General features: G+C 28.9%; 2 protein-coding genes across 2 annotated transcripts; both read left to right on the plus strand.

Annotated features, from left to right (window-relative positions):
* Positions 1 to 346: 346 nt before the first annotated feature.
* On the plus strand, positions 347 to 6,600 carry LOC101265611 (uncharacterized). Its single transcript, XM_004251028.5, has 10 exons — positions 347 to 675; positions 763 to 834; positions 1,636 to 1,728; positions 3,138 to 3,219; positions 3,320 to 3,376; positions 4,438 to 4,502; positions 4,608 to 4,703; positions 4,811 to 4,897; positions 5,033 to 5,113; positions 5,194 to 6,600. Exons 1-10 carry the CDS (start codon positions 577 to 579, stop codon positions 6,013 to 6,015), a joined length of 1,554 nt encoding a protein of 517 aa, XP_004251076.1. The 5' UTR covers positions 347 to 576; the 3' UTR covers positions 6,016 to 6,600.
* A 7,961-nt stretch (positions 6,601 to 14,561) lies between these two features.
* On the plus strand, positions 14,562 to 15,906 carry LOC101266189 (F-box protein At2g27310). The gene has a single exon (XM_004251030.5). It carries the CDS (start codon positions 14,749 to 14,751, stop codon positions 15,796 to 15,798), a length of 1,050 nt encoding a protein of 349 aa, XP_004251078.1. The 5' UTR covers positions 14,562 to 14,748; the 3' UTR covers positions 15,799 to 15,906.

Consider the following 15,906-nt stretch of genomic DNA (forward strand, 5'->3'; position numbering starts at 1 on the left):
TAAATAAATAAATAATAGTTGAAATATGAAATTTTTGAACAAATAATAATTTATGTTTTTTTTATTATTACATCTTAAAGAAATAAATTCAAGCACCATGCTTAAAAATATTTAAACTATCTATGTCTCAAGTAAAAAAAATTTTGAATGATGGTTATATATTATTTTATTGGTGTGATGTATTATATTATATTATTTTAATAAATTTAATATAAATTATATGAGTTTGATTGTTTTATAATGATATATTAATTATTTGAATGATCGAATGATGTGATTATATTAAATTAATTATTATACTAAATAACTTTTTTTATTATAACGATAAAATTTAACAATACGATATGTAATTAATATTATTGTATATTGTATCGTATACAACTATTCATTGATCAACCCAACGGCATCACACCCCAACTTCACCTCCCGAGATGAACATATCTGTATTGTTAGATTACGTATAAATATTTTTAAATAATTTTTTTTACTTACCTAAAATATTTGCAAGTTAATACATATAAATTGGATATAAGGCCAAGGTTTAAGCCTAAAACCCTAATCCCAGCAAAACTCACCATGGCTGTGTTGAGCTCAAAGCAAGTGTTGAAAGACAACAACACTACTGACCCCAGCTCAATTACATCACTTACCCTCACTCACAAAGCTCTTTCTGATGTAAAATTTCTAGTTTCTATCAAAAAAAAAGTTTCAATTTTTGTATTGTTTCATATTGCATTTTCAAGATTTCATCTTTATGTGCAGGTATCCTGTTTGAGTGAATTTGAAAATTTGCAGAAGCTTGATCTTGGGTTTAATAATTTAACTTCCTTAGAGGTAAAAAAATTATTAAAGATTCTTCCTTTATTTTGGGTTGTTCAGTGCCTTGTTTGGATATGAATCCCTCCTCAAAACAGATAGAATTAGACTTTTTCTTTTGAATTTTTTGTGATGATTAGTTTCAAGTTTTGAATTTTCACCTTTGTTGCTGAAGATTGTATTCCCAATTTCTACATTTGTTCAAGTTAAATGCATCTCTTACCTCGGCGAGTGTAGGGGTCTGTGTACACTCACATCATCTTGTGGGGCTATATTGGAGATGTTGTTGTTCAAATGAAATGCATCTCTTTACCTAGGTGAGGGTAGGGGTAAAGTCTGCGTATACTCACATCACCTCGTGGGACTATATTGGGTATGTAGTTGTTGTTGTTCAAGTTAAATGGATCTCTTTACCTTTGAGGTAGGAGTAAGGTTTGTGCGCACTCACATCACCTTGTATGAGAATATTGGATATGTTTGTTGTTTAAGTTAAATGTATCTCTTCACCTACGTGAGGGTAGGGTAAGGTCTATGTACACTCGCACCACCTTGTGGGACTATATTGGGTTTGTTGTTGTTGTTTAAGATAAATGTATCTCTTTACCTCTGCGAGCCTAGGGGTAAGGTATGCTTACACTCACACCACCTTGCGGACTATATTGGATATGTTGTTGTTGTTCAAGTTATGCATATCTAATCACAACTTCAATAGTACTTCTTTTTTTCTTTTCAAATATCATGTTTTTATGTCCAAATGCCTACTTAGATTGGACTACTGAATGTTTCAGCCAAAGATCTGATTTTTATTTTGGATTTTAGGGGTTGAAGTTATGTGTGAATTTGAAGTGGCTCTCTGTTCTGCAAAACAAACTTCAGAGCTTGAAAGGGATTGAAGGACTTGTCAAACTGACTGTGAGTTGTATATTTGGTTCATGTCTATCTATCTTTTTATTATTTTGTTTATGAACATGCATTATTAACTGATTTTCTTCTTTTGAGCACTTCTTCAAATTGGAGTTTCTAGCTTGCCATCATTTTTGTTTGAGTGTGCCAATTCTGAAGTGTCTTAGTTCCATTTTTCAAACTTTTGCATACATTTTTTATACACCATTTATTTTCATCAGTTCTCTTTGGTTTTGATTTTTTCTGTGTTGAGAGGATTAGAGTAGCATTTTTTCTGTCCATTTTGCTTAGAATATCCTTTTCCACATTTATACTTTTTGCAAAGACTTTTTCTCGGTTTTAGCTTCTTCTTGGCATTTGGAAATTGATTGGTTGATAGTGGAACATATCGAAGTGAAGATTGGGGGGCATGGACAACAATAATTTCACATATCAGAATGAGTAACTATAATTTTTCTATGCCTGAGCAGGAGATGAAAATTTTAGTCAAGAGTGCTGATATCCATCTATATTTTTGGGACGTACTACCTAGGACTTGTATGTTCAATCTTTTCTTCTTCATTTTTAAAGTAAATGAGCAAACACGATTTTACATACTCCTCTACATTATTTCAACTATTATGGAATAACCCCATATTTTCCGCATTTCAGTTTCCAAATAAGCCAAAAGAGGCATATCTGTGTTATTCTTCAAGCTCACCTATGATAGATTCACCGTCTTTCCTAACACATATTAAACAATAAAAAAGATAAAAACGCCAAGTTCCATATCATTGATGTGATGCTACATAAAAAATTCACGATGATTCACAACTTTCTCAAATTTTCTGCAGTTACGATTAAATTTCATACTGCACAATTTTGATATATTCTCTTACACCCCCCTCTTCTCCCAACCTTTGGTAACTCCATCTAACAAAGTTTCAATTGAGTAATTTTTCTCTCAACACACTCCGTATCTTTTTGTCACCCCAATTTATCTATTAGACTTTGGTTTATTCTGTTATCTGTAAGCACTCCTCAGCATCATCCCACTCGCTGTCCTCTATGGGCCTCTTAAAATTTTAATCTACCCCCATAATTATCTGCTTATTCCCTCTTAAATAATTTAAATAGTTGGTCCCTACATATCCTTCAGTATTGTGACATCCACACTTTCGGCTACCGACTTTACAGCGAAAATACTAATGAACCTCTCCTTTCCCTTCAAGACCCCTCCTTAAGCTCGCTGCACTACCTTATCAGAAAAGCTAACCCCGTTGCCATTTTTATGTCACAACATTTTTTCGTTTTTGTTTCATATTTAGAACTTCTTAACGCATCTGTTGATGTATTCTGAACTGATTGGTCTTTGATGTTTAGATCTAAAAGAAGTAAAAAGTTTTTTGGTATTTGATACACGCTTCCTTGTTTACCAGGTTCTGAATGCCGGAAAAAACAAGCTCAAATCAATGGATGAGGTCAGTGGTCTTGTGAACTTGCGAGCACTGATTTTGAATGGTGAGCTTTTGTATATGTACCACTGTGTTTCTCCATCAGAGATTAGTTTTTGCTGGATAATTGGTTTTTATACTGACCTACTTTTTTCTTTCTGTGGTAGACAATGACATTGTTTCGATTTGCAAGCTTGATAAAATGAAAGAGTTGAATACATTGGGTATGAGTTCCTACCTTTCTAATGTTATATTTTCATAATCAATGATTAGTGTGGGATTGAGCGTGGTGTAATATACAGTTTGTTATTCTGCTAACTGTGCACAGACAACAGAACAGATTCACAGTTCTAAAATTAAGAATGCTCTCTTATTAGGAAATTAAATTATACAATTGGCAGTATAAATCCAAAAAATCTGTTACTGTGACTGATTGTGGGGACACTTTTGGGTTTCTGGAGGTTAAACTTGCAATGATATTGCACTCAAGAGAACGGGAATACATCATGAAAAATCTCAAAAGTCATATACCTTGATTGCTAATATTTTAAATGCCTCAGCATTTGGTTTTAAAGTTAAAACTGAGACAGCTTTCAGCCGTATAGATACATGTTAATTAAACAAATTAGATGAATTAGGTTGGCCTCCCAATCATCATCCGTTTAGGGAACAGGGTTTGGAATCAATAAGATAGTAAGGTTTTGGTAGTTGGTTACATCTTGAATAGTGTTATTCTTTGAATAACAATCTTTAGTGTTTTCTTTTCTTTTCCGTATCATAAACTTTTTACTGTTTTCATGATTTGGACTATCAAGATATATTAGGACACCTCTCCTACTCTTGTATAACCTAACTAATGTCATTTTTCTTTTCTTGACCAGTATCAGTTTGTTGTTAATTCGACCATCTCTTTTATGATTTTTATACTGAATACTGAAAATTCATGCTTGAGAAGACTTTAGAAGGATCAAGAGACTGTTATTAGCCGCCATTAGCTTTTCTGAAATCTAATTTGCTACTAGTAGCAGTTGCAGTTACTCACCCTGTGTGGTTATCAGGCAAACTGCTAGTGCTAATTAGACTGTAAAAGACTGATGTTGGATGATACTAGATGACTTTTTGTGCCACCGCCACATATTGAATCTAGTTGAATAGGGATTAGCTTTGTGTGGTTGTTGGCCTTTCTGAATTTCAATGTCAAAATTAAATTAATTTAATTGTAATTCATTTTGCCAAATAATCAGTTATATTGAAAGTGTCTTTATGCCTTTGGTATCCATTGCAGTTCTATCTAGAAATCCAATATCTGGAATTGGCCAGAGTCTAGCCAAAATCAACTCGATCACAAAAGTAAGCGAAACTTTGTATTTCCTGCTTATCTTCTACTGCATGCTGATTCATTAAGGTGTTTACTGTTTACCGTGTCCTAACACCATATATGCACTGGTCTTCTAGTTATCTCTCTCTAATTGCCAACTACAAGGTGTTGACTCTTCACTTAAATCCTGCACCGAGTTAAAGGAGCTACGACTTGCTCATAATGATATTAAGGCAAGTTCCTACAGTTAATTATTCGTTATGCTGGATTTGTAGATGCTTCCTGAATCATCGCTAACTGTTTATTTTTCTAATTTGACTTTCTCTCCATTGTTTTACAGACACTTCCTAGTGAGTTGGCTTTTAATGTAAAACTACAAAACTTAGACATCGGAAACAATGTGATCATTAAGTGGTCAGACCTGAAGGTAGCCATTTTTGTCAACTTCATTATCCCTTCTTACACTTCTTTGTTTGCTATAATCCTATCTCCTTATTTTGACAGTTATATCTTACTTTAAACTTTTCCTTGCCAAATATGTGGCTGCATGGCTTTATGGTAGGTGCTGTCTTCATTAGTTAACTTGAAAAACTTAAACCTGCAAGGAAACCCCATTGCTGAAAAGGAAGATTTGGCTAAAAAGGTAAGCGGATACTTCGTTTGTTTCTGGTTCTCAAGATGTAATATCACGTGCTGTCTAATTTGAGATTACGTCTTTGCCAGATCAAAAAACAAGTACCGAGCTTGCAGATTCTCAATGCTAAACCTATTGAAAAGGCCATGAAAAAGGAAGAGGGTGGCAGAGGCGATGATGAAAATGAAAGTGGTGATCTTGATATTGCCAGGGTTCGCGATAGCAAGGAAGAAAGGAAGCTTAAAAAGAAAAAGAGCAATGGACCAATGGAGGAAGGGCTAGATGATCACCATGAAGAGAGTACTTTCCTGGAGAAAGACAAAGTGAAGAAGTCTAACAAGTTTTCGAAGAATGGCAAGAATGTTGCTGATATCGCAGAAACTCTGCGAACATATCCTGATGAACATAAGGAATCAAAGCTCAAAAACGAAAAGATTAATGAATTTGATAAAGCTTCTGGCCGTAAGAGGAAGGAATTGGTACAAGCAGGAAAAACAACCAATTTTGACACGGAGGTTCCACCCATTGAGCTTGACAAAGGAGAGGAGCGAAAGCACAAAAAACAGAAGAAGAGCGAAGCATTGAAGGAGAAAACTTCAAATGTTGAGGATAAGGAACCAGCCAAAAAGTCTAGTAAGAAGGCTAAACAAAATAAAGCAAGTGCCATTGATGATGGAGAAACTCCTTTCGCGGACCTTTTTATCTCCGACTTATCAAACCCATTGACAGGCAACCGGAAGGTCAGTAATCACAACACACACCAACAAAATGTTGATGCAGCTGCAGGTTTGGCTACATTTCCGAAAAAGAAAAAGCAGAAGAAGAATATTGTAACTGGTGCTGCTGCTGTTCAATTTTCATCAGCAAGCGATGAAATTGGATTGGGTGGTGCATCAACATGGGATGACTAGAAAATAGTAGAGCATCCAGCTAAGAAAATTAAGTAGCATCAAGCTGAAGACTATGAAGTTGGCAACTGTCATTTGAGCCTTGGCCTCTCATTTGGTTTGATTTATCTTCAGGTAAGATGTTTACATGAACAAATTGGTTTCACTCCCCTGATAGACCGTGACTGCCAGGGACGATAAGGGGGCATTGTTCTTACTTGAAAACCAAGATCATCGAGTAGTAAAGGATGTTCTTTCTTGCTCGTTGTCAACGACATCCAACTTGCTTTTACCACGAGTTTATGGTGGGAACGTTCCCTGCATCGAGCATGGTAAACGAGCCTAATTTGAGTCTTGTTTTTATGAACATGTCGTCTTTAGATAATTAACGATTCGTGTTTCCAATGGAACACTAACAAATTGTCTGCTTGAATTTTCTTTGGGCTGATAAAGGTAGGTTGTTGAGACAAGCATAGACTTCATGATTATGGGAAGAAACTTGTTATGCATTTACCATTTTCTTTTTCCCAGTTTAGTTATTGATGAAAACACCAACTCTGTAAACTGGCTGAGAATTCTCTTGTAGTTGCAATTTTTTCGTTTTTTGCACTAGCATTTGTCGATGTAGCCAGTTTATCCTAACGCAAAAATTAGTGATTGTGCTTCCACAACTTGAACTCATGACCGACACTCCTTATAGGTCAAGACAACTTTATCGTTACTTCAGGAATTCTTTCTCGATAAAGAAAGGAGGGGTTGTATGGTTACTGTAGTTAATCAATATCGTTAACTTTTAGGCTTCTTGAAGGCGACGTTACTGGAAAAAATACTACAATATTGATATTGAATTGGAATTATAAAATAGAAAACAACTTATTACACAAACATTGTGTCATGGCAAGCCATTGTCGAAAGCGATTTTGGCTCGACTTCGATGTAAAAAGTTATAGCCGATTGCTCTCCGATGTTTCATAATTACTTTCAAACACGTACACTCGTGATTAAAAGTTTGAAAGGTTGCCCAAAAATTTATAAAAATATGATATCGATTTCGAGTTGTTGCCACGTGTCTTATCAGATAAAATTTATTATAAAAATAAATTTGAAGATGTTGCCACGTGTCCATTACAGTTATTTTGGAACTTTAGTTTTTGGGATTTGCTAACAATTTTCAATTATGGAGTATGATTTTGAGAAATTAATTACATCGAAATTTACTCCCATCATGACACGTGTCAATCATTTAAGCTCCCACATTTTTTTTAAATTTATTTTTGTTTTTCCTTTTTGAGGATTAGTGACAATTAGTTTTTTTTAATTTGGCGAATTATGAACAACTAACAAGAAAATTAAGAAATTTAATCAAGTGGAATAGTAATAAGTTTAGTTTATAATATTTTACTTATCGACAATATGATCATGCATAGAAAAATATATAAATTAATTACCAACGTATATATGTATATGCTTAAATTTATATAGAATTGAATAAGTGCGCGTCGCCGTCACTGGTACTTTTTTATTAGAATTTTACTCTATAGATAGGTATCGTAGAAATCACGTCCTATAAGGTATTATATATATGTGACATTCAATGATATGTAAGGCACGTGTATTTATATAGACAAGATTAAGTATATATTTATTTTTTTCATCAATATTTTTTTTTCTTTAAATAAAAATATCAGTAAGATCTGTCTCCCTACAAAGTAAAATAATTCGATATAGAACACCATTTAACTTGAATTTCAAAAATTTATTAAAAGATACTTATGATTATATTTCATCTTAGCTTAAAATATCAATTTTTAAAAGAACACCGATAATCTTAGATTCAAAAATTGAGAATATTTCTTAATTTTCTTTTATTATACATAGAAAACATATTTTTTTTTAAATAAACTCTATAATATATGAATCCAAAATTAATTAGAGTGCAATTTAAATATCAAAGATAAAAAAAAATATAAGAATTAAGTGCTAATTTTTAATTGTGCCACGTTTTTATTATTGTTTTCCTAATTTGTGGTGAAAAATTGTCCACGCGATTTCGTCTAAAATTTAATGTATAACCTCCAAGTTGTTTATTGGTGTTCTTCCTATTTTTTATTTTAAATTGAAATTTTGATATATTTAAAAATCAAATCAGTTCCAATCACTTTCATCTAATATATTAAAATATATTTTAAATATTAATTAAAATTAAAACAGTTTAATTTTTGAGAAGTGAAACATAATAAATAGAAATAATGGAAAAAGTATGTCTTAAACTTTAGAGTATGATTTTTTCTTAAATAATTGATTTTTTCTTAAATAATTTCTCATTCGATGTTCGTCATTAGTTTTTATTAATCTTAAAATTATACTAATGAAAATTTTAAAGATACTTTAGAAACAAGTTACTTTCTTATATATATATAAAAAAAAAAATTGGACTTCTGGTATATTGGTATTACATATTCAGGAAAAAACATTTAGTAATAAAAAATAAAATGAAAATAGTACATGTTATGCATAAACTATGTTTCTTTAATTCTAATATTAACTTTGAATTGGTTGGTAAATGTATTTGTTAGTAAATTTTATTTAGATATTTAAATTATAGCCTGTTTAGTAAAAATTATTTGAATATATAAATGAATTTTTTACACTTGCAACTCATATTTAGAAAGAAAAAAAAAGATTGCATAGGTAATAAAAATATTTATTATATAGATATATTAATCATATTAAATATGTCTTATCTTTTCTTTATATGTATATATACATATATTAACATAAATTATAAGTGTCGATCTTCTTTAAGAGAACTTTAATTTAGTATTCATTATGAATCAACTCATATTCTCAACATTTTGTTACTTTGCGGTTTGCAAAGAATAGTGTATAATTACCGCAAAGTTTAGTGTATAATTAAAAGATGTGATTATTTTAAGGGAATGTTTGATAACTAGTAAAGAAGCAATTAATTTGTGTGTCACTTTATGTATAATTTATACAGTGTTTGATAGTTAGAAAATAAGTTGTTTCGTCTATAATTTTGAAACCCCATAACTTATGGCCATAATTAATAGTACATGTATAAATTATTATGCGCGGATAAGATGGAATATTAATACAATTACTTACGTAACGTATTCTCATATAACTAATAGTTATGTACCTAAATTCTGCATTACTAATAACTATATAACTGTAACAAGTTATTAAATGACTATTGGTGTATTATCAGGGGTAGATCAAAGATCGAATAACAAATATTCGAAGAACTAATGTCCGCATAATTAACACTTGCATTATTAATGATGGTATAATTCTAATCACACATTAAAAATGATCTCAAAGTGATTAATTAATTTAAGTATTTATGTTTAAGGATACACACAAAAACTTTTTCTAAATAATTCGTTTATGTCAAATCAATAATAATCACTATTGTTGGACAGTACTAATTAATTAACTAATTGACCTTTTCCACCTATACGTAGCCACTTGTTAGGTAATACTACTAATTAATTAACTAATTGACTTTACTTATCAATAACTAAAAAAATTCATTGTTTTTAAGGTAAAATTACAATTTGTTCCTTATAAGTTTATAATTACAAAAATCCATCAAACTGATACAATAATATAAGCGCTAATACACTAATTAGATGTGCGAGATACATTAGCCGTTAAATAAGGTACATTACATTTTATACATGATGTACTAATCTGATTTACATTTTATACATGATACACTAATCTGATGCACGGATATATTAATTTGATGCATAAAAATGAGAAACTTTGAAAATTTATAAAACTAATAGGGGATAATGATAATAAGAGAACTTAAAATTGAAATTTCTGTCATTTTCCATGATAAAGAAGAGCATTTTTTTACCCTCCAAATAGGCCAAAAGAGTACAAACCATGTTTTGGACCAGGAGCGACTCAAACATATTAGAGGTCTAAAGCAAAAATTAAACGAGGCCTTAAACTTAAATTGTTGATAAACTTTTATATAATTGATTTTTTCTAGTTTTCAATTGATAATATAACCATTATTACTTTAAATTATTTTTCATACAATATAGTATTCTAAATATGTCAAATTTCTTATAATAATTCCTTTATTTTCATAAAATATTTACTTTTTCTACAAATAATAATATTCAACATTTATTAACAAAATACTCCTTATAACATATGTATTATTAAAAATAAGACCCTTTAAATTTTGAGTACCTAAAACACATATATTTTTTTTAATATTATCGAGTCACCTCTATTTTGAACCAAAGTAAAACTTTTGCCAAATTATAGTTAGGTGGCATTAATTATAAATAATCTTCATTTAATGCTTGAATATACTCATTGACAAGAATTGTCTCCCAATCAAAATCATCATTTTATACTAATCTTTCAAAGTGGATACGTGTTAATATACAAATCTCAATAAATAAAATTTCGTTATTTTTAATTAAATATCTCAAATTTAAATATAATAAATAATATAAAAAAAGCTCACTGATAATTAAAGTGTTTTTCCTTTACTAATGGACCTTATAAGGTCTGAATCTGATTTTTTTTTAAAAAAAATATTTAAAGGAGTAACCTATAAATTATTATTTTTTAGCTAGGTGGCATTAATTAAATAAAATTCCAAATCGAAATCATAAATTTGTACCAATCTTTAAAAGTCAATATATGTTATTACAATTTACATGTACAAATTGAACCCAAAAACTAATCTGAACAAACCATTCATTTATTTATATGGGGACAGAAATTTAAATTGAATCGTAAAAGTATCGGTAAAGTATTTTTTTATTCTTAATAAAAGTTGAATGATTTTATATTCGAGCATTGAATTTATATATTAAATTGACTTTAATTAAAGATGTTTCAACTTGAATTCAAATTGAATTTCAATATGAATATAACATGTCACAATTAAGTTTATGAGTTTCTCGACTTGATGCTACATAGCTTAAGCAATAAACAAGTAAAATCTAATTATCAAGAGAATAATCGTCTGAATAATTCAATCAGATCGAAAATATGTCGATGCAGACAAATTATCGCTCTTTTATTGAAAGCTCGAGTCAAATCTAATAGTTTAATAAAGTGAGCTCAAAAATAAAATATGCATATATTTTCTTTTCCAGACTTTACTTATCGAATTACACTAAATACCTTTTTTTTTTTTATAAATAAATCCAAAAATAGAATGTATCTATGAATCTTTTCTAGTACAAGATTCTAAATTTCCAAATTCTATTTATAATAACATTATCTTATAAAGTTGTTATTTAATTACAATCTATAAAATAAAATGTACATAAAAAGATTAAATAATATTAATTTCCTGGTGAAGGGTCGGCCAAAAACTTATTTTTAAAAATAAAATAAAATAGAGACAAACACTTAGGTTAATGGATAAGATACACTCATTTAATGACAAATTATACACTTAATTACAGCTAATTAGTTTTTGTGATTAAAATTAACATATTAATTACAGATAGAGTTTCCGGCACAATTTATTTCTTTATAAATTAATTTTATTCTATGGTCTATTTAATTTGCATAACATTATCTTATATTAACCAAAAATAAAATAATATCTATATGTCTTTCTTTGCCGATAATTTATATTTGCTTTTTAAAAATTATTATGAATTATTAAATTATTAGTTTTTACCTAATTTCAAAATATTTACATTTTATTTCACAATAAAAATTTTTATTTAAAAAGGAAGTTAATTATCTTATTAATGTCAATTTAAAGATTATTTTTAGAAATGAAACTATAACTCTCTTAATCTGAAGTTTCGAATTCGCTAGAAAAATGAAAAAAATCATATTGAAAAGCACTCACAAATGAAGACCTACATATCGTAAATTTTAAATAGTCAAATTTCAATATAATACGAGTATCACATGAAAAATATCAATAATTAATTGCCCCCATATTTGACTTCATATATACTAATTTTCCAATTTGCACATCTAATTAATTTGATAAAGACAACCATAGCCCATAGCAAGTTCTATTTGACTCACTCATTTTTTTTTAAAAATAAAATAAATTAGGGTAAATTTATAAATGACTATTTTAGTATATGTAGTTGGAAAATACTTGTTATCCTAAAATTTTACTTATGAAATTTAAAAATTATAAAACAATATTTATTTTTACAAGATATGATTGAAAATTAATCTACGATCAATATTTTTTAATCACAAATTGTTTAATAGATATTATTTGGATTGTCATTAAATTTTATTATAGTGACTATTTTCTATTTATTTTTTGAGTCAATGCTAAAAAACGATTCATGAACGCAATTTCTATAGTAAAAGTTTCACATGTAAGAATTGAAATTTAATGATACTTTTTTTCAAAGTCAATGCTAAAAAGTGATAAATTAATACAAGTTTTATATTATATTGTCCACTAGGTATCTAGGAATTATTATAAATTCAATGATAAATACGTGACGCGATCTTTTTTTATAATGAGTTAATTTTAATGGTATGATATTAGATAAAACATTTAATTTAATTTTATCACGGATAATTATTTGTAAGTTTCAAATAATGTTTGTTTATATAATCTGATTGTGTAAACGTTATTTATATTTTTGATAAACATAATAAAAAATTTTCTAAAAATCAAAGAAAAACTTAGAGATATTTCCCAAAAAAAAAAGATAATTTTTTTAAAAAATCCTTTTATTTATTAAATCCTATCCTATATTCAACTTGTTGTTCTTTTTGGGACCTACACACAACAATTTGATTTTTCTCATTTATGAAAAAAGGGATAGGTAGGGTTACAAAAAGTGATTATTGTATTTTCAAATAATACTTTTTGAAAAATACTTTTATCAAACAAGAGAAAATTATAAATTGATCACTTATATTTTTGAAATTATGTTTTAAAAAACTTTATAGGTATAGTCTGAACAGTTTTAGTCCTTTAAAATTATATTAAAATACATGTTTTTTTTTATATTGTCAATATTTAATAAACTTTAATTGTTAATTTACGGGTCGATGAAAGAACAATTAACATGACCAAATTGTGTTTTCACAATTCTAATTAAGTTTAGGGACAAATTTAATAATTTATCAAACAAATTAATTTATACAATCTTCGTTCATTTTTATTTGTTATGTTGCAAGACTTTCGAAAGTCAATTGACTAATTAGATTACATTAATTTGATGTTTTAAACAAAACATTTAGGTATACAATACGATAAATATTGTAAATTACAATTTCTTGCATATGAATATGATGAAAAATACATCACAAAATGTTAGTCAAAATTCTTATAGTTTGACTCTAAAAAAAACATGACAAGATTTAAAATGTCTAATTATTCGCACAAAAAGTTGAAAGTTATATATGTGTGCTGATGTTAAATTAAAAACATTTTTATGTATTATATTTTTAAAAATTTGTGTTACTTTTAATGATTAACATAATCAATTTTTTTTATTACAAGGAAATTTAGATTTTATAGAAGCTATATAACTAATTATTTTTTCAAATATATTGGCCCTTGGATAAAATTAAAACATGAATGATTTCCATATGCAAATATCTAAATCATTTTACACTTATTTTGGAAAAAAAAAAGGAAAATTTATGTGTAACACAATATGAGTTAGCCACTTTTGACTAGTCATTTTTATATCACTATTATAAAGATATAATATCAAAATTAATGGATCTATACATATATAAAAAAAAATCAAAGTAATTAAGACTATTGTATACACTAAATTATAAGAGCTTTCTTTTTTTTTTTTTATTTTCATTCGCTTATAAATTTTTTAACTATTCTTTGATATATTATTATTGCTTAAATTAGAAAAACTCTAATATTGTTTATAATTAGATTTCCCTTTTCAACCTCTCCTTTGATTACCATAATACCCTTTGATATCAAATTTCATCTCATCTACCATAGTTTACATGCGAGAGCGAAGGTAGCATAGAGTTAAGAGTTTATTTAAATTTTATTTAACGGAAAATATTATTATTCATATACAGTTAATATTATTTTTTATGTATATATAGTAGATCATATCGAAGCTCATTCAATTAGTTAGTGATTTAGTTCTTCAGATTTTAAATTCCTTGTTAAAAATTCTAACTTCGCCGCTTTTTTACATTAGTTAAGTTTGATATTTTTACTAAATTCAATTTTGAAAAAAAAAACACTCTAAATTATAATTAAATAATTGCAAAATTAAATTTTCTTAATATAATCAATTAAATTTAACCATAACACTCAAAAAAAAAACACTTAGATAAGAAAATATACATCATAATTAATATAATATCATAAATATAATTTGATAAAATTAAATATATATTTGCAGAAAAATTATTATATCTTTAAATATATTCATCATCTTTTAAAAATATTAACGCGCAACCTTACATTTTCTTCCGCTTTATTTCCACATGCTAGATAATTCAAGATATTTATACCATATAAACTTTTGAAAAATAAATTTGATAAAGACGTACGTGTGATAAGAATGCCGATTTTGACTAGGCATTTCTTACTCTATTTTAATAATTTTATTTTAAACCTTCGAAAACACGTAATCATTATTCTTTAGGTACGTACAGATTAAAATTTTTCGATTAAATTTTAAATTTCTATATAAAACCTTCATTCAAACTCCAAAAACTTACCAATACTTTTTTTTTCAAAAAAAAATTATCGCAAAACTATATTGTTTCATGTCATCTTGTTCCACCACCACCACTATGGCGGAGGACGACGGCGGAAGGACGGCGATCACTGCCGTCCATTCCGACATCATACAAACCTTAATTTTAACGAAACTCGACGGCCCAACTCTAATCTCCGCCAGTTTCGCTTCTTCACAGCTGCAAAATCTTTGCTCCGACGAAGAACTCTGGCGAAAAATTTGTAATTCTTATTGGCCTTCTACTTCCGACCCACTTATCAGAAACACCGTTGGAACGTTCCCCGCCGGTCACCGTTCACTTTTTTCCGATTCCTTTCCGTCTATAACCCACAACAAGCCAAAGCCCATTACCGGAAACAACTCAAATCAGTATTTTCCGTCGCCGGAGTTGATATCGGCGGTGGATGTTCACTTTGAGGGGAACTTATTGTACTCGAAAGTGTTGACTAACGAAACGGAGAGTGGGTGGTTCATGAGTTCGCCGTTCAGAATTGAGTTATTGGGTCATAAAGAATTTGTTCCGACGCCGGTAAAATTCGACGGCGAGGATGGAAATTGTAAATTGGAGCTACAGAGGATGAAATTGAGCTGGATTTTAATTGACCCATCGAGGAATAGAGCAGTGAATGTTTCGAGTTTGAACCCGGTATCGGTCCAACGACACTGGTTAACCGGAGAATTGAAAGTTCGGTATTCGACGGTGATGGGTTCCGGCGCCGGCGAAGGGTTGGTTCAGTGCGGGATAGTTGTCACGTGCGAAGGTAAAGAAGGAGGCGAATTACACGTGCGAGAAGTAAGCATGCAAATAGAGGATATGGATGGAAAAGTATTGTGTGGGAAGGATAGTTTGGTCATTTTACAAGAAGTTATTGAAGGAGGAAGAAAAAAAAGAAAAGAAAATGAAGAAAAAGAAAATTATGAGAATTTTTTAGAATTAAAGAAAAAATGGAAGGAAAATAAACAAAAAAAAGAAAAAAAAATGGATATGATGTGTATAGCAAGTGGAATTACAATTTTAATTTCTTTTTGGACTTTAATTGTATTTGGTTCAAGAAGTAATGGTAGTTATTTTAGTTAGAAAAAAAAAAAAGAATGATAATTAATTATTATTTCATTTTATTAATTTTTCCCTCAAATAAAAAGGAAAAGACAATTTTATATACATAATGAAATATTGCATGGAAAA

Source organism: Solanum lycopersicum, chromosome 11 (assembly GCF_036512215.1).
Source record: "Solanum lycopersicum chromosome 11, SLM_r2.1".
Classification (NCBI taxonomy): domain Eukaryota; kingdom Viridiplantae; phylum Streptophyta; class Magnoliopsida; order Solanales; family Solanaceae; genus Solanum; species Solanum lycopersicum.